We start from the raw sequence: 22,573 nt of genomic DNA, 5'->3' as shown, positions 1-22,573 counted from the left end.
TGTTTAACCATTTAAGTCTTTTAGAGTTTCTTTAAATTAGATGAATTGAGCCATTATTCTATTCTCTGATTGATTTTTACTTTTTTCTTCCCTTCATTTTTCGTTGCTGTTCTTTTACTTTGCTTTTTACTTACATACTTATTTCATTATATTAAAGAACATGGGTTCCTCTAAGCATTGCTTTTGTTGAATCATAGGTTTTGTGTGATATTTTACTATGTCATTCTGAAAATATTCCCCAGTTTTCAGTTTAATTTTCTCCTTAATCACTGATTGTTTTAAATTTCCAAGTGTTTTTTTTTTCTAGTTTGTAATTAGTCTATTATTTTATTTGGAAATTTATTTAGTTTGTGTGACTACCATGGTCAATTACACCTGTTACATGGCACATAAAAAGAAGTTCATTGCTCTGTTGGCCATATTTTTTATATAGATATAGATCTATCTATCTCAAGTAGATATGACTTAGAATTATTTCATTTAGAAATGCTATCTAATTAATTTTTTCCCCATTTAAACTGTCACAGACTGAAAGAGACAAATCAATGGTTCCTAGTATGATTTTGTTTTAGTCTATTTCTCCCCTATATCTCCTACATTATTTCCATGTAAAATGCTGCTGCTATTCTTTTTATATGTATTAATAACAACAGTGTCTTCTTTGAGGATTGGAACTTTTATCCTTGTAAGGATTTCTCCTTTGATTCATTTGTTTTGCCTTGTCTACAACTAATATGGTCTCCTCTGATTTCTTTATACTTGCATTTGTTGAGTATACATTTGTCCATCCTGTAATTTTTAACAAGTCGTGACACTTTTATTTAGGAAGTCATTAGACTTTGCTTTGTGATTCATACTGGGAGTATCTTTCAATATTTCTTTCACATAAAATAATTGTTTGCTTTTATTGTCATATTTTGATATGGTACCTATTTTTATCATTTTAAAAAATATTTCCATGTGTAGTTGATGATTATTTTTTGTAGGTATATTTATTTTGGTATTTGGGTGTGGTAATTATCTTCATGATGATAATGCTATGTGATGTAATTAATCATTCATTTCTTAAGGTAGTGTTTTTTGACTCCCTACTGTGAACAGTAGTAGAATTATTAAATTTTTGCCTCTTGATTCCTTCCCACTGTCCCCTCCAATGTCTCATTTTAATGTTACATAATTTTATATAGTCTCTTCTTTATATCTTTTAATGTTCACATCTTACTACCTTTAAATAATACCTTTTGAACGTAAAAGATGAGGAAATCTGTGTACTTCCACTACCTCCCACTTTTCCCCCCCTTTGCCAAATTTTGGTAGTTATAGAATTTGCATTGTCAGGTTTGTGACATTTCATTCTGTTGTGTATAATTTCTCATTTGTTTTAGTATTAACCCTACAATTATAAGGATTCAATATTCACCTCCTTTTGTGGTATTTTCTCAATTTTTCTGTCATTTGGCTACTGTTATGGTTTCTTCAAGAAGGGCTTATGAAAAGTAGATTTCCTACATTATGCACATTTTAAAATATCTTTGTGTTGTTATTCAAATGACAGTTTGGGTATAAAATTCTGTGATCACACTTTTTTTTTTCTCTAAGGTGTTTATAAATTTCTTCAGTGTCTCACATTAAATGTTGCTTTAGAGAAGTCTAAAGCAGACTTTCTTTCTAAATGATTTGCTTCAGTGCTTAAAGGATCTTTTTTCTTTATGGTTTTCTAGTGACTATACTGTACTTTGTTACATATCTGTGTTCGTTATTCTGGACCAATTGTTTCTGAGACATGTAATGCTTTTTACCTTTATATTTATTTACTTTAATTTTACTTATGAAGTTTTTTTTTTTTTAACATCTTTGAATCATTTGGTTTGTTTCAGTGGTACAATTCTCTTCCATAAGGGTATGAACTAAGCACATGTTGAAACTGCTGTACTTCAGTAACCATAAATCTTATTATTTTCACGGTTTTCCTTTTCAGTTCTTAACTCACTTCTGTTTCATTTTCTCATTGTTTTCCTTTCCATCTTCTTAGTCTATTATTATATGAACAATGCCTTTTCTCCTTTGTAGAATTTCTAATTTCATTTTTGTGTCCATGATGATTTTAACATACTCCACATCTTTGTGCTTGAACTTATATTCCTCTTCTTCTGATGTCACACCTTATTTCTCTGAGCTTTAGAATCTCTGCAACCAGTTTATCTTTTATAAGGTTATTGCTTTATTAAGATATTTAATATACGATAATATAGTTGATCACATTTCATCGGTTCTGTGGCAGTGTATTTTGGGTTCATGTTCTTTTTTCTGCCATTTACTTTTGCTGTTCCAGTTCTCCTTTTTTAAGAGAAAAAAGGAGATATTCATTCATTATGGAGGAGATATTCATTCAATATGTTCTGTGCTGTTTTCTTTTTTTACATCACCCATCTTTGAATAGGGTGAGTTCTTTATTAACCACTTAGTACTGTAAAAAGCCAGTACTGTATTCCATACAGCAAGGGTTCTCCTTTTGACTCAAGGTTTTGTCTTTGTCGTGTTTTTTTAGGTTTTAATTCTCTCTAGCCAACAGAGATCAACACCTATAGTGCTGCTCAAAATACAGTCATTTCTGCTGCCAAAACATAACTTTTGGCATATATATGTTTTCTGTGTGATTTCATGTTCATTCTCACCTTCCTCGTTTCTTGAGATTTTCTACAAAACCAGTTCCAGAATACCCTTGGTCTCAGTCCATAAAAACATCTTTTTATTCCAAACAAGTTACTGTTGTTTGGGCAACTTGCTTTGGAGAGCTGTACTCTATTGCTTTGTCTGAGATTATCAGGTTCTTTCAGGACCTTTCTGAATTCCTAGGTGACTCCAACAGATTTGGCAGCCCTCTGCTGCCTTCAACAACTCGGGTTTGAACTACGCAGGTCCACTTAAACTCCGATATTTTTCAATAGTGAATATTATAGTACTACAAGGTCTGTTATCAGTTGAACCCACAGTTGTGGAGGAATCAGTTACAGAGGGCCACCTATAAGTTATACATGGATTAACCTCCATGTTGTTCAAGAATCACCTGTATCATGTTCCATAGGTTTCCATAGATATTTCCTGTTTTTGTCTGGGATAGAGTTTTCACTTCGTTTTTACATGCTACTTGTTGCTTTGTGTGGTGATTTCCAACAAGAGAAGAATGAAGCACTGCCTTTGTGTGCCCAACTTGGAATTGGGTGTTTCTGAAGGAAGTGGTTACCAAAAAGAAATATAATAAAGGAAAAGGAATTGTGAAAATACATGCATAAATGGGTAAGTTATATATACAAAGGAAATTTTAAAACATGAGCCTATTTTATATTATATATTCTCATAATTTGGAAATTTCTTCACAGTATCATTATAATTTGAGGCAGTATAGAGTATGATGGAACATGGATTTTTAATATCAGGTAACCTTTCTTTGAATTCTACCTTGCTACTTTAGCAAATTAATCTTCTTAAGGCTTTATGTAAAAAGGAAACATGAATAGAATTTCTCTCACAGCATTGTTTTAAGAATTAAGTGACACACTTTATGTAACGTATATTGCATAGTCCCTGTCTTAGCTAGGATTACTTTAACAAAGTGAGTGGCTTAAATAACACAAATTTATTTTCTCACAATTCTGAATTCTGGGAATTTCAAGATGAAGGTACTGGCTGACTCAGTTTTGGTGAGGGCTCTCTTCCTAGCTTGCAGACAGCTGCCTTCTTGCTGTGTCCTCTCATGGCAGAGAGAGAACACAAGCTCTGTGGTGTCTCCCCTTATAAGGGCACTAATTCAATCAGATCAGGGCTCTACTCTCGTTTAACCTTGATTACTTCCTTATTCCAAGTACAGCTACACTGGGGGTTATGGCTTCATATGAATTGTGGGGGGAGTGGGGGCGGGGAACACAGTTTAGTCCGTAGCAGTCCTCATTACATTTTTTAATACATCAATTACATCTAATACACCAAATAGACATATCTTCTCTTAACATTGCTAAGTTTTTATTTTTCATTTGAGGTAGAACTCACAATTTTAATGATTTTTAAGTACAAAATTTATGTTTTCTTGTATATTCACAGTGTATGCAACTGTCACCACAATTCTCTTGGGTATTGCACAGAAAAGAGGTAACTTAGCAGGCCTGCCTGCTCTGTTGGAAAGGACGACATAAAAGTTTAGCCCTTGACTAGCATCTGGGAACCCACATTTTTGTAGGTTTTCCCTACCCTAACTGATAAGAATGCCTTACTGCTCCTAAACTGCTTATACAAGCAATATGTTTTATGCTGGATATCCACTTTCCTTCTGGGAATCTGGAAATGTGGTATGTGCCGAGCAGAGGCTGCCTACATGACCAGTGCCCCATTAAAAACTCTCTGCGGACTGAATCTCAAATGAATCTCCCTGATAGACAACATTTCACAGGTGTATTCAAAATGAATTGCTTTTGTGTGAGTCAACTTGGGAGAGGAATTTGGAAGCTTGCCGCGGGTTTCCTCTGGTCTTCACTTCGTGTGCCTTTTCCCTTTGCTGATTTTGCCCCATAACCTTTTACACTGTGATGTAATGAATCCTGTCTGTGAGTCCTACTATGTGCTGAGTACTGTGAGTCCTCCTAGCAAATCATTGAACCTGGGGTGTCTTTGGAGACCTCTGACATAGGTATACACCTAGGAGTGGAATTTCTGGGTCACTTAATTTTTTGAGCAACTGCAAACTATTTTACATAGAAGCTACACCATTTTACATCCCAACCAGCAATATTTGAAGTTTCCAGTTTCTCTACATTTTTGTCAATGTTTGATTTTTTCTGTTTTTTTTTTTAAATATGTATAACACCTACTGGGTGTGAAGTGGTACCTCATTTGATTTGTATTTCCCTGGTGTCCAGTGACGTTGAACATCTTTTTGTGTGCTTATCTGCCATTCGTATATCTTTTTTTGAGAGGTGTCCATTCATATCCTTTGCCTATTTTTTCAAATTGGGTTCTCTTATCATTGTTAAGTTATAAGAGTTTTTATACATATTCTGAATACCAGCCTCTTATCAAATATATGATTTGCAAATATTTTCAGATGTTCTGTGGCCCATGATATTTTAAGTGCTTCATAAAGGTTGGCTGTAATTATTATGTTTTAATAATGATACCTTCAAATCATCACTAGCCTTTCTTCAGTTTACCAAAATAGCCTCATTTATATTTTCGCCAAAAGCGTGTATTTTCATGGTTATTTTTTCTGACCCTGTAGCTTTTGCTGTATTGATAGCACACTGAATCCCCTATATGTATTGGCCAAGTATTTCACACATTTCAGTAATTATCTGTGGAAGGCTTATAAATACCTCGGTTACATGCTGGAAATTTTGCCAAAAGTAAAAGCCTTTCAACTGTCAACTGCCAACTCCTGAATTATATTTGAGGAAATGTTAACAATTCCTCAAATCCTACTTCAGGATGCATTTTGGGTCAAGATCCCAAAAGTTTGGTAATGAATGGTTCCTCCTCATTTGAGGGCAGTTATTACCCAGACAAAATAGTTGTATTTCACTCAGTCTTTTTCATGAGATTAGCTTACACTTTAACCAGTAGTTCACTGTTGATTTCCCAAGGGTACAGAAGACTTAAAGGAGAGTTGTACTTTTTGAAATATATTTTCTTGTTACTTTGTTACTAAAAGAGAACAAATTCTCTCTAATTATTGTTTCCCTACCACTTAAAACATTTTATTTTCACTTTTGCAACTTCTCAATCCTCTGAAATACCCTAGAGACTTAGCTATAGTTAATATTTTGCTATGAAGTTTGTAACATGAGCTAAACATTTTTACTTTGTGTCTTTAAAGTAAGCTTAGACACACACACACACATGCACACACGAGCACATGCACACACACGTGTGTGCACACACATGCACGCACACACACAATGTATGAAATGATAGACCCAGATTGGTTCAGGGATTTTAAACCTGAAATCCATAGATGGTCTTCAGGGAAGTCTGTCTGGTAACCCCCGAAATTTTATGTAAAAGTTTGTGTAGATATCAATTCCTCTCTACCTTCTTGTCAATGTGTTCTGTGACTCAGAAAATGATAAGAACCAGTTACTGGACTAGATGATGCCTTAGGCCTGTCCACAGCAGGTTTTTTGTTTTGTGTTTTGTTTGTTTGTTTAATTAAGTTACTAAGCATCAACTTGTCCGTGGTGAATAGATGTTTAATGAACAAAGGGAGAAACCTTATCTGTCTTTGTTCATTATTGTATCTTCAGCATGTGGAACAGAGTAGATGCTCAGAAGAAACTCATCGTATGAATGAGTGGATGAATGAATGAATGGAAAGGAATTCTTCTACAGAGTGACCTCTATAGAAGGTCATTAGAAACAGACTTTATAAAGATAAGACTCTATTTTAAAAGCGAATGAAAAGTCAATTTTCATAGAAAATTCAAAAATTGACATTCTTTATTGAATAAGCCTTATCTAGGTCTCTCAAAAGATCTTCCAGAAGCACCAAGTTCTGTTGTAAATAGTACTTGACAAGCAATCAGGATATTTAGTTTTCCACCCTGGTTCTGCTGCATACCACCTTATAATCATTGGCAAGTTGTTTCCTTCATTCACTAACTCATTCAGTAGAGATGGTTTAGATATCAACAGTGTGTCAGAAAGAAAGATAAAGTCTGGGGAACTAAGACCACATTGACTGAAGTTCCTATCTTGAAAGAACTTACAGTCAATAGGCAAGTAAATAAAGTATCATCATAGTCTGCGTAGCTAAGTATCGGAGTGTACAGAATGTTTGGGGAGCAGAAGGAAATGTGGTTTCATTGGTGGGGATGTTTTATTGCCTGCCAAAAATAGAGATGTCTCCTAATTTTGTTCCACATCATACTTTGCTTTTTTTGATGTCATTGGGATAGAAATGCCATGACATCAAAAGATAGAAACCAATCAAAGGGAATTATATTTCTTTTATTCCCTTTTAAACAGGGACATTGCCCGTATTCTTTTCAGCCCTTTCTGAAGACGACCTTCTTTGATTTAGACAAGTATTCTAAGCCTGAATGTTGGATCATTCATTCAGAAACCTGGGGGAAGATTAAAGATGGGTTGTGTGCAGCTGAGACTTGAGTGTTTATCGAACCATCCAGACTACTAATTTGGTTGGGCAGGGGGATAAGAGGAGCAATATGTGCTGACCCACTTTATTACTTTTCTTGAGGCAAAAAAAAAAATGTATGTCCTTGGCGATTTACATTCAGAAACTTGTTATTGCATCTGGACTGCTGAGGACAGGGTTCATTCTCTCCGTTGTATTTCCAATACTCCCCTCCCCAAATCAGAGACTTCAAACAGGGAATTTGTAGACATTTTGTGTATCCTTCCTTATGTAGGACTTATTACGTGCCAGGCACTGTTCTTAGCACTTTAAAAATATTAAGGCACTCAACACTCACAGGTAACCCTATAACATATGTGCTACTGTTTCACAAATGAGGAAGCAGAGGCACAGAATCTAAGCAACTGTTCAAGGTTACCCACAGGTAGAGCTGAGGTTTAATCCGGGCAGTATTGTCTGAAGCCCATGCTTTTAATTCCTGTACTGTAAGTAACGTATAGATCTTGGCATGTTCTACGTAAGAAAATTGGTCAAGAATTAGTTTCCTAATTCCATTTGCATCCCTTGAGAGAGAAAAAGAAACATCGTGGTAGTACCAGGGTCCCTCAAGTGGATTTTTTGTGTGTCTTACCTTGTCTGTGTGTAGACTGAGGATATAGCAATAATACCTGCTTTCATTTACACAGTGTAGGTTGGAGAACTGCCAGAAATATGGCGGAGGGAAGCCCTGATAGGTGGTATAGCCGCTACCTCTCCTCCTTGTCTGCTGTTACTGCTCTCTCTGCTTCTGGGCTCCACGTACACTGGGGGTGTGTGTATATATATGTGTGGAGGGGTGGAGAGCAGGGAACCGGGGGGTGTGGAGAGAGAAAGTGGGAAAGTGTTTATTACGCTAAGTACCTTCCCACTGCCCCAGGAGTTTTGCAGTCACTGTATTCTTTGCCTGCAGTGTTTATCTCCCAGGTACCCTCCTGGTTTGTTTCCTCACTTCCTTCAAGCCTTACATCAGATATCATCTTCTCATAAAGGACTTCACTGGCAACCCTATTTAAAATTGCAGTACCCTACCTGGACTCTGTGCCCCTTCTTTTTACTTCCTGGCAGTAATCAGCTTTCAACACACTGTATAAATTACTTAGGGTCTGCCTCCGCAATCTAGAGCGTGAGCTCTCTTAGGGCAGTGTGTTGATTTACTTCCCTGTCTGTCCTCAGTGTGTTGAATATGGTCTAGCGCATAGTGGGGAATCATTAAATACTTGTTGAATGAATGAAAGATGATAATCCAGTATCCCCTGTCAATTACTTCCTGGTTAGTTGCTGTATTGCTTAAGCTAACAGGTATTTTTGTTATAGAGAAGGTCATGGTCACCCACCTCCTCTCTGGTTGCAGGTCTATGGGAAGGAATTTGAGCATCAGTTGTCAGTGAAATAAAGCAGACAGGTGGATGACTTATTCAAAGCGCCCAACAACTTAATGGACATGCTTTTTACGTTGTCTTTGGAAAGTGAAGGAAACGTTTTTCACCCCCTTTTGATAAGCCTGTGAATTCAAGTCAATGGAATTTTTTTTACTGCCATTTATCCCTTTACAGAAAGAGTTTTTGCTTTGTGTTTGCCCAAATCAGCATGCATGCCACTTTACCTTAAGACAGAATGACATAGAAAAGGCAGAATGGCCAATAATTAGATGCACATTTTATGCTTGTCGTTTTGAAAGGTTATGAATCCCCTCTTTTACAAAGTTTTCTATAGAGGATACTTTAGGGCAAATATCCTTTCTGTACATCAATATGCTGGTAATTCCCCAAAAGAACAACTTTGTAATTTGAAAGAATTAGTAACAAGTATAGCACATGATGAATACATTTATCCTTTCTGCTCTCTATTGAAAAGAAATAGGCTTTCACTTATTTTCTCCTGAACTGAAGTTTCAAGACATAAATATTGACAAAAAAGATTATCTCCTTCCCTAAGGGATGACTTTGTCATTTTTCTCCACTATATTTCTAGGTAAAAGTGGACTAATTCTACTGTTATCCAAACAGTAAACTGGAGGGAACCTATGGTACTACAAAAAAATTCCACTAGTAATCAGAGAATCAGGATTCTGGTTCGAGCTTCATCACTGAATATCTGTGTGCCCACTTAACCTCTGAAAACCTTCGTTTCCTTGCCTCGAAAAAGGAGTTGGATTAAAAATCTGAAACCACTCACACTTAATGATACCATTCTTACTCAACATATCAGAATCTCCTTTGCTATTTGTTGGGGGTGACATACAGAGGGCAGTTGCCACTGTATATCAGAGCGCCGCTGAGTACTGGGCTCTAAGAAGAAGAAACCAGGTTCAGATCCCTGTTTTGACACCCATTGTCAGTGTGGGTTATCTCCAGGCCTCTCTCTCTCCGTCAGCAAGTGAGGAGGAGGAGCATAGGACCTGTCAGTAGGGTTGTTGTAGCGTGAGACGAGGCCTACTTAGTATTTTTATTCAGCACAGAGCCTGGCCTTGTTATGATGGAGAGTTGTTATTTTCATTATTCTGCGTGTCTCTAAATAGGAGGCACACGTGTTACCTTTTGAGGAAGGGAAGGTAGAAGTTGACTTGTGATTTCCTAAGCATCTTTTTACCAAAGCGGAGCACATCTTTGCCTAAATTGAGTGGTTGTGGTTGTGTTTATCCTTCTCTAGCAGGACTTCTGGATTCAGTCAGTGAGGGAGGTAAAACCTAAGTCTGATTTGGGTTTCCTTACCAACTTTCAATTAAAATACCCCTGTCCCACCAGGAAGGCTCATGCCTGGAGCCCACTGCCTGCCACGAACCAAATCTTAATTTTTTTCTCCTCCCCAACTTCATCAGGGACACAGTGACAGCCTTGTTTCCTAAGCAACGATATGCAAAATCACTAAAGTACCTACACACCAGAAAGAGAAGCATATGAAATTCAGCTTTAGGGGACCTTTCCTTTTGAAATATGTTGTTAGACTTTTGCTTGAACAGCTCTCAGATTGCTCCCTTTCACGCTTCCCAGTGTATGTACGTGTGTGTGTATATATACACTGACGCATTCACTATGTGCCAAATTGAAAACCTGAAACATTTAAGGAAAGACAGACATGGGGTACCTCAGCTGCTGAAGAGACAGGTGCAAAGGTTCATTAATATTCCTTGAAAAGCCACGGTGCATGTAACATGAAAGTACTGCCTGCAGGCGTTCCGTGTTCAGGCATCTTAATGTCAGGGAAGGCAGTGGGGAACTTAGGGTGTCATTGAGGAGATAATAACACCAGCAGTTCACCCCAGAAGGGCTTAAAGCAGATGGTCTCCAAGAAAGTGTGAAATTATGACTGAGGGCAGAAAAGACAACCTCAACCCTTTGGCTGTAGTTTTTTTCATTGAGAAGGAGGGTACTTTGGCTGTGGGAGGCTTGGAGAGAGAGCTGGGGAAAGTGCAGAAGCTTGGACAAATCTGGATGATAATATTCTTAATACATGATAAGGAAAGCATCAGGAGCCAAAGCAGGTCTGGTACCATCACTGACACCTCCTATTGCACTGAAGAATTTATTCCTGTTAGCATGTAGGTTGGGAGATCCTCCACTCACCCAGGGCATAAGAGAGAGGCATTTCCAGCGTTTGATTTGAGAGCTACACAAATGAAAGAGCTCTCTTTCGTTGGTTACCAGTTGTAGCAGCCACCTGGTGCTTGAAACAGTCTGCTAGGGTTGCTGGTGTGCCCCCAAATTTTCTTTCTTAAATGGTGACTCATGATTGTAGAACACGTGCATGTGAACAACCTGACATGCAGGATTCAGATGCATATACCTCCATGTGCCCCACCTCCAAATCTATCTAATCAGAATTAGGGGAGAAGAATGTAGTTCTGTATTAATTTTTAAGTGTCCCAGGAGCGTCTTTTTGCACACAAAGAATATAAAGCACATTAGGAGTATTACCACTGATTTAGGTTAATGATCTTCTGAAAAGGCCCCCATTAAAGTGTATGAATTTCAGCTGGAAGCTAAGACTTTGGGGCATGATTAACATATAGTTATATATATATTTTTTCCAATAAGAAATAGTGTCCTGTGATGGGGAAGGGCATGGGAAAGGCATATTTTGTTGAGGCTCACCATACATATCCAGAAATCAGAAGAGGCGCAGTTCAAAGGAGGCAACTTCTAGGGTGCTGTTGATCATAGGACTGACCAGGTGAAGGTGGAGGCATAAAAATGAACTTTAGGTCCACAGAGAGAAAATCTTTGCCTGCCACATTGCCGACAGCCTATTTGTGTGTATTTTTACGTACAAGTGCATGTAGACAATTGTCAAAAGGAAATAGAAGAGAAAGAAGACCAATAACATGAATTAAACCCATGAATAAACTGATATGTACTTTCTATGAATACAGTTTCAATTAGGGGCCATTTAGCTGCAGCTGATAAAACAACTCAAATTGGCTTAAATAAAGGCAGTCGTTTGCTCACATATCTGGGCATCTTAGGAATAAATCTTGCTTTGGACAGAACTGGCTCCAAATCTCGATATCATCAAAACTCAGTCGGCCTCCATCCTTCGGTTTTGTTTTAGCTTCATTCTTGTTTTTTGGCATCCTTCATTTTTTTTTTTAGGCTGTCTATGTGGGGACCTTTGGAAGCTCCATGCTTCTTGCCACCAAGCAGTTCTAGGCTCTAAAAGGGATTTTTGCCCTAGTAGTTTCATGAAAACCTCTGGAATAGCATTATTAGCCAAACTTACATCTTACGCATGGGAACCATAATTTAGTCAGGGAAATGGAATATTAACTGGCCAGGCCTGGGTTACCTCCTCCTGACTTGGACAGAGGATTTTAGTCTATCCAGACCACCTAGTTTGAGAAAGTAGTTCACCAAAGAAAGGGTGGCGTGCTCTTACCTTAGAGAGGAGAGATGGATTCTGAGCAGGCAAAAGCCATAGATTTTCACTATATACTCATGTCACTAGGGAGGCAATAGTAAGTGAATTAGCGACCCAGATATACCAGATATTTAGACTTCTTTAGCCAAAACCCATCAGTTATATACATATGTGTTTTATATTCTTATTTGTTCTCATGAGTCAGTAGTAATATATTTGACTATAAATTAAAGAGTTAGCTATAGTGGAGCACAGAGGTTTTTAGGACAATAAACTGTGTCATAGAGTAATAGTGCATACATCTTATGTCGATACCTTTGCCAAAATCCATAGAATTATACAACACAAAGAGTGGACCCTATTGTACACTATGAACTTTAGTTAATAATAATGTATCAGTTGGCTCATTTGTTACAACACATGTGCCACACTAAAGCAAGATTTTTTTTTAAACATCTTTATTGGAGTATAATTGCTTTACAATGGTGTGTTAGTTTCTGCTGTATAACAAAGTGAATCAGCTATATGTATACATATATCCCCATATCCCCTCCCTCTTGTGCCTCCCTCTCAGATGTTAATAATAGGAGAAACTGTGAGCAGGGGAGAAAGGATATATGAGAACATGTACTTTCTGCTCAATTTGTTCTAAAAATAAAGTCTGTTAATTAAAAATATAAAGTTAGCTCTACTTATCTGATTGTCTGTCAGTCCTTCTAGAATAAACACTCCATGAGGGCAGGGTGGTTGCCATGAGGGCAGGATGGTGTCTTCTTTGCACACTGTATGTCCTCTATATGTAACATTGGAAATGACATATAGTATATAGGCCCGCGAATGCTGATCAGAAACTGGGTCAAAATGTTTGATAATTAAGAATCCTTCTGATTTTAGAAAAGAAATATGGTGCACAAAACATGCCCAGTATTATGTAACATCCCCAGCTGAGTCTGGGTCAGCACTCCATAATGAAACACATTTATAATTCTGTAGCAAAAAAATGTGAATATTCATGCTAAGCTATATATAGCCTCACATCAGCTCAGGTCAGTTTTTGCCTCCAGTTGAGCTGCGCAATATTTGTTGAAGCCATCTTTCTTTTCATACCTGAGGCTCGACATCAGAATCACCCAATTACTTTTTTTTTAATTGAAGTGTAGCTGATTTACAGTGTTGTGCCCATCTCTGCTGTACAGCAGTGACTCACTTTTACACATATATACGTTCCTTTTTTTAATATTCTTTTCCATTACGGTTTATCCCAGGAGATTGGATATAGTGCCCTGTGCTATACCGTAGGACCTTGTTGCTTATCCATTCTAAACGTAATAGTTTGTATCTACCAACCCCAAATTCCCAGTTTTTTTTTTTTTTTAAAGGAGTAATGAATCCATTGCCCCTGAAATGGGTCAGAGTTTGAGGTCAAGGTCAGAGTAGGATGTGTTGACACAGCTCCCCTTGCTGTTCTTTTCCACTCCTACAGACCATTCCTCTAGCAACACAGAATTTCTCTAAGCAGAGACCACTTTTATCTCCTCATGCTTTCCCACCTCCCATCATTTCTAAGCTCTGGCATTACGTACGACTAGGTCCTCATTATGTGTGACATGATGTGTGATAGCAGTGGCATCATTTTGTTAACCAGAGGACAAAGAAAGAGTAGAAGAGTTCACCTCTCGTTTGGACTTTCTTTCACTTTCTGCCTTCAAAACATATACCATCTGTCAGTAGACTTCTCTGTTGCTTGCTGTTTAAAATGCTCATTTGAGGGAGTTAAAATAAGGAAGGTGGGGGCTTCCCTGGTGGCGCAGTGGTTAAGAATCCTCCTGCCAATGCAGGGGACACGGGTTCAAGCCCTGGTCTGGGAAGATCCCACATGTCGCGGAGCAACTAAGCCCGTGCACCACAACTATTGACCCTGCGCTCTAGAGCCCATGAGCCACAACTACGGAGCCCGCATGCCACAACTCCTGAAGCCTGCGTGCCTAGAGCCCGTGCTCTGCAACAAGAGAAGCCAACGCAATGGGAAGCCCGCACACCACAACGAAGGGTAGCCCCCGCTCGCCACAACTAGAGAAAGCCCACATGCAGCAGTAAAGACCCAACACAGCCAAAAAAAATAAAATAAAGATATCTTTAAAAAAAAATAAATAAGGAAGGTGGAAGCAAGAACGAATGAAAGAAATGTGTTACCCTTTAAGTAGGAATGTCTGTCTCCTCTAGTATCTGTTTTGCCTCTGCTGCATTCAACTGAACAACCAAATAGAACCAAATGGAATAATTATTCAATAAAAATGCTGTGTGTAGGCAAATTTCACACATAAACCTTTGTGTGGGGCCTTCGAACATCCCCTGCTATTTATTTTATAAAGACGAACAACAGTAAATTGTATTTGTAATGATCATTTGACAGCTGTCCAGTCATTTCTACGATCAGTAGATTCAATTTTATTCAATTTTAAAGGAATTCTCACACTCGGGAAAATCACTGTTACAGTATTTCATTTGTTTCTGAATTTCCTTAGGTTATTGCCCATACGTTTTGTGAGTAATTTGGATCCACGGAGATGCTGCTGACCTTACAGTTTTTTAGCCAAAACGAATTTCCATGATCATTAGAAAAGCTGGAGGAGAGGGCTCACAGCCAGCCAGATACACTGGGCCCTGTGTGTGCCCTTCTTGCAACATTTGGTTCTCCCCATTGGGCTTCCCCCTTGAAAAAGCGAAATATGACCATGACGCTGGAGCACACCCAACAAACCAGCTTAGCGGGACTACCCGTTCCTTGTCCCCCGTGGCATGGCTTTGCTCTGCAATCCAGTAAGGCAGCGTTGTTCTCCCTGATGACACACACAGACACACGCACACACCCGCAAACACACACACAGCATTTACTCTCTGGATTGGTCAAGGGCTCTGCAGGATGCAGAGTAAAAGACACAACACGGCAAAGCCACTGTGGTTCGCATCAGGATGCTTCTGTGTGTGCCGAATGCAACAGTCCACCTGCCCTCCAGATGTGACCCACATAAAACTCTCATCTAAACCCATGGGCTCATGTTCTGAGCTTATATTTCAAGCCCTTGTTGTTCTGCATTAGGTCTCCTAGAGTTTGCTTCCCGAAATGAGATCGTTGCCATTTCTGCCCAAGACCAGGTGTTTAATCAGACAACCTATTTGATGTTGTAGGAAAATTGACTGTATATCATAGTCCTAGACTCTTGGCTGCTCTGGCAGTACTGTCTACCTGCCATGAGGATGAAGGGCCTAAACCACCCTCAGGTATAACGCCTGGGAACTCTACAGCAATTACAAGTAGAATTGAATCCGGTATTTTTAGTTTTCTAGGATGAAATCACAGTACTACATTTTTGTCCTTTCCCAGCAGAGTTGTGTCACTGAGTTTGCAACAGATGAAAAATATTTCCAGCGGAAGAGAAGCGCGTTGACCAAAGGGCTATGCTTGCAAAACACGACCTTTTACCCCATCCCACATGGTAGCTACGGAGTAATCTAGCACACAGAACAAAACTCTGCAGGGTTGTTTTTCTTCATTGGTGTCCTTAATTGGTCTAGGGCTGAAAGTTACCTGTGCTCAATTCGTAATTGAAAGTACTAGTTTTCCAGCTGCAGAATGCACAGTAATGAACAGAGGTGCTGGGTCGGTCTGGCAGGAGCTCAGAAATCTGCCTTTTATCAAGCACCCCCAGGTAAGGGGGTATTGGTGCATGAGGTTACTAGACCACACTTTGAGGAATAATTATTTTGGAGATAGCTTGACTATTTTTTTTTTATTAAGTTATCTTCTATGAAATATTTACCCTGATTTCATCCCTGCTGTCTAATATGGCTCAGCCCCTTAATGACGTTCCTTCCCATGTCAGTTACCTTTTAGGACTGTTCAGAGATCCCTATTAAAAAAAAAAATCTATATTTAGCATCAGTGGATTTTTCTAAGCTCTACCTCCCCTCTCACTTGCTCCTTTATGCATGTTTTCTTTTGCTGACCTTTCACTTGGAATCCAGAGTTTGCTCTACTCTTATTCCCCGGGACCTGATACTCAGGCCTCTGTCTTGCTTCCCTGAGTCTACTATCACCTGAGATTCAGTCTTATTTTTCTCTGGTCAGTCTCAGTAAACTTCATGCTGGCCCGATCCATTCCAGTTCCTTAGCCCAGTCTGGCTTCTGGTAGCCTAACTGAGCAGCATCCTGCTTGCCTGGGAGAGAACTTTGGGGACATGCAGAAATGGGCCAAGTTAATTCAAAGAATAAAATAGAGAGTGAAGTCAATGATGTCCCAAAGCTGCAGATAAAATGTGACATCTAGGGCTTCCCTGGTGGCGCAGTGGTTGAGAATCTGCCTGCCAATGCAGGGGACACGGGTTCGAGCCCTGGTCTGGGAAGATCCCACATGCCGCGGAGCAACTAGGCCCATGAGCCACAAGTACTGAGCCTGCGTGTTTGGAGCCTGTGCTCCACAACAAGAGAGGCCGCGACAGTGAGAGGCCCGCGCACTGCGATGAAGAGTGGCCCCCACTCGCCGCAACTAGAGAAAGCCCACGCACAGAAACGAAGACCCAACACAGCCATAAATAAATAAATAAATAACCCCCCCCCCCAAAAAAAAAGTTAAAAAAACAAATGTGACATCTAGCTATCACTTATTTTATCTGCAGCTTTGGGACATCAGTGATTTCACTCACGTCTAGTGGTAGAATGTTGTTTTATTACTGTTTTTCTTAGAGTATTATTTTATTCTTAGGTGCAAATCATTTTTCTTTCTATTACAGATGCAGTACAGTTTTAGTCTGTGACCTGGGAAAATACATTTAGGAATAAATAATCTCTTCTAATCTAAAATTCTGTGATTCTCTGCATCTCTTTCAATAATCTACAATTTTGAAGAGTAGCCCTGGCACTACATTTTATTTCTGGGCTGCTTGCAGGAGGACACAGGAAGAAGTTGGCTGACAAACATTGGTTTTATCTCTCCCCAGAATAGATTCTAAAAAGAAAAGAATCAAATGGGAAAAGGAGTTTGAGAATTGCTGGTTGAGAGCAATGTTTTTCAGTAACTTTTAATACTTAAATTAAAAGTTATTTAACTTTTTATTAACTTCTAAATTTAATATTTAAATTAAATTTATTTAAATTAATATTTGAGCAAAAGGGGAGAAAGGTTTAGAGTAGCCTGATCTTTAACCTAAATAAGTTTCTGGTCATGAAATCTCTACTCTTTTCTGAAGATCCAAACATTCCCCACTCTTCGTTGAAGCATGAAAGCAGGGTTTCTTTAACATAGATCTTCTCTCTTCTCTTTAAAACTATCCCTGAATAAAAATTGGAGAGTTTCTGTGGGATAGAGTTTAGGGATCATGGGTGGTGGGGCTGGAGGTAACCTAGCGACCGATTGGCAGTTAGTTGTCAAGGAGGGGAGAACCCAGAAAATCAGGATGTACCAGTATCGGCATTCGCACTAAATCCCCCAAGCTGGGGCTGAGATCAGTGGTCTGGAATCTATGAGATTATATCTGGGTTTCTGACCACCTGGCTGCTTCCCGCATCCTTCTTCTTAACCATGATCTTTGAGACTTCCCGGAAGCATGAAAGATCCTTGCCTTCTCCTTTCCTGAGAGATCCCTAAAAACAATGTGAGCCCATTCCCCTAACTTCTCCAAGGCAGGGGAGCACCACCGAGACTTTTCACCCTATTGGTAATCCCAAAGTAAAAACATCAATCTGAACAGCCTGTCATTTAAATAAGATGAGATTCATTACATATAAATAAAGGGTGGTTATAGCAGGAATGTTGTGTGTATCACCTGAGGATAAGATTTTACTACAGGGAAGTGGACTAGTGCGTCTCCCTGAGGATGCCTGTTCTTTGTCAACGTGGTGCAGCCCTGGGGGTTCTCACAATTAGCTTCTTGAGTTGATCTATGAGTGTTCTAAGGGCTATTTTATACAGCTTTAGTCCCAGACTTTGACAGGTCCATCCATTTTCTTTGTGTGGGTTAGTTTTATAGTTTCCTGTTCCTGGCTTCCTAACCTCTCAACTGTTAGTCCAAACATGTGCTAAAATTCCTTCTCTAAATGTTTTCAAACAAGAATTTGTTGGTTAAACTTGGCTTAAGAGAGAAAGTCTAAGGGTGGGTCTAAAGCCAGCGTTGGTTGATGTTCTGCTCTTAGGAAATGGAGAGCTAGGATCAGAAGGGTCTGTGTTAGTACTTCTCAAATTTCAGTGTACAAAAGAATCCCTCAGAGAACCAGGTTGAAAGGCAGATTCATGGATCTCAGATTTTTCTGGTGTAGTCAGTCTGGACTGGGGTTTAAAAAAATAAGCATGCCATAATTACAATGCAGGTGGTCCACAGACCAACATTGAGGTGTATTGGCTTATTAATCCTTTCCTCTGTTGCTTTCTGAGATGCTCCTTTACCTCACAGGCTGAAAAATCACGGCCACTCCACTAGTTACATAGGACAACTTACTGAGATAAAGGAAAGGGTGAAGTTAATCTTCTCAGCTTTGAAAATAGCACATGCAAAGTGTTTTGTGTATACCTTCAAGCCACTTGAAAGCCACTTTGTGGCTCCTACACACGGATAGAACAAACTTAGTGGTGCCTTGCTCCATGTTGCATTTGAGAATGTCACTCTCAGGGCTATTTAACCCAGGCACCTCAAGGTTTGGGGGAAATAAAGCAACTCTTTAACTCATTTTTCTTAAAATATTGGTAACCCTGGTCTTAAAGGTATTAAAGTTAGGATATCTGTTTTCTACACCTGGATAGCAACTTTCTAAAATCTCTCCCTCCATCTTTGTGAAACCAAATAGTTCATGCTTGAAAGACTGTGGATTTCCTTAGATGAGAACTGAAATGCTGGTCCCTTTATGCTAATGTTAATTTCTAGGCAGTGAGCTTGGTTAACCAAGAGAAAATAAAAACTTTAGATGAAATGTGTCATTTATAGCAAATGCAAAAGCATCATTATTATCAATTCTTGTTACAAAATACACAGAAAAATGTCCTTTTTGTTATTTAAATATGGCATGGATACATTGAGAAATAGTACAGATGTTAATCCAAAGTCTCTCAGCTGCATCCTGGATAATCATTATTATGTTTTATTCTTATTTGGAATTACTAGTAATAGACTGTGTATTTCTGTATGAAATTCAAATCAGGGAACACCAATGAACTGAGATGATTGATATTATGTATATACACACATAATTTTGAAATTGAGACAACAATAGAAATATATTTCTCTCTTAAAGAAAAATCTACCAAACTTGCTGCTGTGTTAGTGATCTTGATGAGTAATGTTTGTTACTTAACTAAATATGCTAAAAATTCACCTAGTTCTTCAAGATTGAATTGAGCTAACTGTTGACCAGTATCTAAATTTGTTTTGAAAATAACTGTCATTGAAAATCTGAAATGTAAATACGCAGATTTTGAAATATCTAGCTTTAAACGACCAGTGTTTAAAAAAATACTTTTGTGTACTTTTACTCCGTGCTTTTATTCTGTGTTCTTTGGTAAATCCTGTTTTCTTTGTTTAACTCTCTCATTAGCCTGAGATTGTATACATGGACTGAGGAGAGAGGGTGGTGGTGGTAATATAATTCATGACACTTCTGAATGTAAATATCATGTGTATGTGCATGTGCGTTTATGGGAAAGTTTTCATGGCTTCTTTTTCACCCTTAACCAATGTAGAACCACTGAGTGAGTCCAACGCTGTTATTTTATAGATGAGAAAATTGGGGCATAGAGAGACTAGGTGACTCTCCATAGGTCATGGAGTTAGTAGCTGACACAAAGCGTTGAATCTCAGTTCCTAGTCTTTCTGAACCCATATCCTGCTTATTCTCTCAACAAGGTCATTGGCTGTCCCCATTCCTCTAAAATTCTGTTTGATTTTCTTGTGTCCTTAATTTTTCTTCTTTCCCAACCTCAACATGCGGAGTTTTTAAAGCCCAGATTAAAAACCTTAAAAGAAATTACTTTACCATGTTTCACCTAGATCCCCAAATCGGCTTTCTTCTTTTTCCTCAGTCCTGATACACCTGAATGAGTTCAGTCTCATCCTATCACCTATCAACAAAAAGCCGGTTATGAAGGTTTTCCAGGATACCAGTCAAAATTCACAGCCATCAAAATAATCACATATAAGGGGAAAATGGATTGTCAGCTACAGGGCGCTACTCAGTATCACTTTACATCATAGACACTGGCCCTCTGTCTCAAAATTTGTTAGGCAGTGCCTAAATCAGCTGACTGAATACATTAAAAAGTGAAAAAACACCTCAAATAGAACAAATCCTTATTGACCATCTTTGATGTATAAGCTACTGTAGTTAGTACTACAAGACATGCAAAAACGGGTAAGATACAGTCATGCTTTCGAGCTAACAGTCCAAAGAAGGGGAAGGAAAGGCACAAATGCATTTAATAGAAAAAGATGTGTCCTCAGAGAAATATGGATATAATTTATGAATCATGTGGTTAAAGGAAGACCTGAGGGTCTAGAAAAGCCTTCTAGGAAAAAAGGGACTAGATTGTAAAGAATGAAAACCACCTTCATGGTATGGGTGGTGAGGTGCCTTTTGACCAGTATTTATTATGTGTTTACTATAGAAGCATGTGTACTCTACACTGCTACTTCAAATCTAGTTTGTGGATTATTCCATTCTTTGAGCTTTGTTGCTGCTCCATGACAAAATAAGTTTTATGCGTTTAGTTTCTGTTACTGAGAGAAAGAATTTAGAAACTCATACCTCTTTGAACTTGGTATAGACCAGTCTGGGTACTACTGAACTCATGAGCTTAGTCAGTCCCAGCTGTGTGATACTTACACAAGTATCCATCTATGGGCCCATAACAGGTTGAAAAAAACAAACTGTTAATTTACCACACATAATTTGAGAATCATGAACTCTAGGTTATTCTTTATTTACCTACATACCCAATTTAAGAAAGTTTTGTACATATTTTAGCAGTACACTGCTGCTTCTCCTTAGTAATGTATTTACGAAATCATCATTGCTTGCTTCCAACTATGGTATCCCATTACAGAGCAGAGACATTCTAACTTTGTGACATTAGACAGTCTTCCAGGATGACAGCAGCACAGAAGGCATGTAGGAGGCACAAAATGTGAACAAAGTAAAAGGCTGGGCTAAAGACAGGTGGAACAATAAGAAGTGGAGGAGAGAAAAGGGAAAGCCAAGCCATTCGGTATCTGGAAGTTGTTGGTAAAAATAAGTCATCAGTATGAAATAGGAGAGTCCATATCTCCACTTCATAATTCCAAAGATTATTCTTCAATGGGAAATTTCATGCAGAGGCTGGAACGAATCTGTTGTGTATTACTATTTTTTTTGTTAGTTTGCCTCTTTTGTTTTCATTTTGTTGTTATTTCCTGTCATTGTCCCTATTTGGAAGATGTTCATTTTTGGACATTTTCTCTTCTGATTTCAGATGACTACACACTGCATGGCCCAATTTTCATTCAAGAACCAAGTCATGTAATGTTCCCTTTGGACTCTGAGGAGAAAAAAGTGAAGCTCAGTTGTGAAGTTAAAGGGAATCCAAAACCTCATATCAGGTTTGTTGACTTAAAAGCTTGTGTTCTCACGCATATACTTTCTATTATTAAAATCGACAAATACTTATGGAGTGCTGATTACATAAAGAGCTTTTAGATTGGCATCATTGGCTATCCTGAGATGCTAAAGAGATGCTCGCGTTCATGAAAAGTTTAGTACCCAGCTTCTGTTTCTGGCAGTACCAGGAATTAAATATCCTGATTGACCATCTCACTGAATGCCTTAACATTACTTCACAACATACTTTTTTAAAACACCTTTTTAAAAATGCATCAATAAACTGGCAGGAAAGAAAGAAATATTTAGTAAGTGGGTTTTGAACCCAGAGAAGAAAACTGAACACTGAAAGCAATTTTCACCTTGAAGGACTATGTGAACTGCAGCTTTGGATTTTGCAGTTTCACAGGGGACTGGGGTCACAAGACAAAGCCTTGACTCAACCAGAAGGAGAGTCTAACATGAGAACACCTTCCATAATAGACCTGGGACTCAAGGGCTACATTCTTACTGTGAATGTAATAAGAAGTAACCTCCCAAAGGACTGAAAAGCAAAAGTAATTGCCTGTTTCAAACCTTGGTGTTAAGTGGTTTTAATAACAGATGAGACACAGCTGAAAGGAGAATTAGTAAAGTGCAAGATATATCTGAAGAAATCCTCTAAAAGCAGCAGAAATGGATAAAGAGGTGTTTCTCTTTATCCAAATATGAGAGAGAGAGGCAGAGAAAAAGGAGATTAAGAGAAAACGTTTACACATATCTAATCAGAGTTCCATAAGGAAAGGGGAAAAAAAATGAGGCAGAGGCAATATTTAAAGAGAAGGCTAAGAATTTCCCAAAGCTAATTAAACATTCAAAGCTACAGATTAAGTAAGGCCAGTGAATTTCAAGCAGTGCAAATAAAAATAAAGCCCTGTCTAGAA

The 22,573-nt window shown here is 38.5% G+C and overlaps 1 protein-coding gene across 5 annotated transcripts in view; it reads left to right on the top strand.

The window, feature by feature from the left end:
* Positions 1–22,573, top strand: part of CNTN4 (contactin 4) — a 955,661-nt gene that overhangs the window by 610,205 nt on the left and 322,883 nt on the right. For all 5 annotated transcript variants that reach the window (XM_057555542.1, XM_057555540.1, XM_007192463.2 and 2 more), the window contains one exon: positions 21,526–21,652. In XM_057555542.1, coding sequence (XP_057411525.1) covers positions 21,526–21,652 — 127 coding nt within the window. The remainder of the gene's footprint in view (positions 1–21,525; positions 21,653–22,573) is intronic.

Source organism: Balaenoptera acutorostrata, chromosome 10 (genome assembly GCF_949987535.1).
Source record: "Balaenoptera acutorostrata chromosome 10, mBalAcu1.1, whole genome shotgun sequence".
NCBI lineage: Eukaryota > Metazoa > Chordata > Mammalia > Artiodactyla > Balaenopteridae > Balaenoptera > Balaenoptera acutorostrata.
Note: the sequence above shows the minus strand (reverse complement) of the source record. Positions and strands in the feature narration are given on the sequence as shown.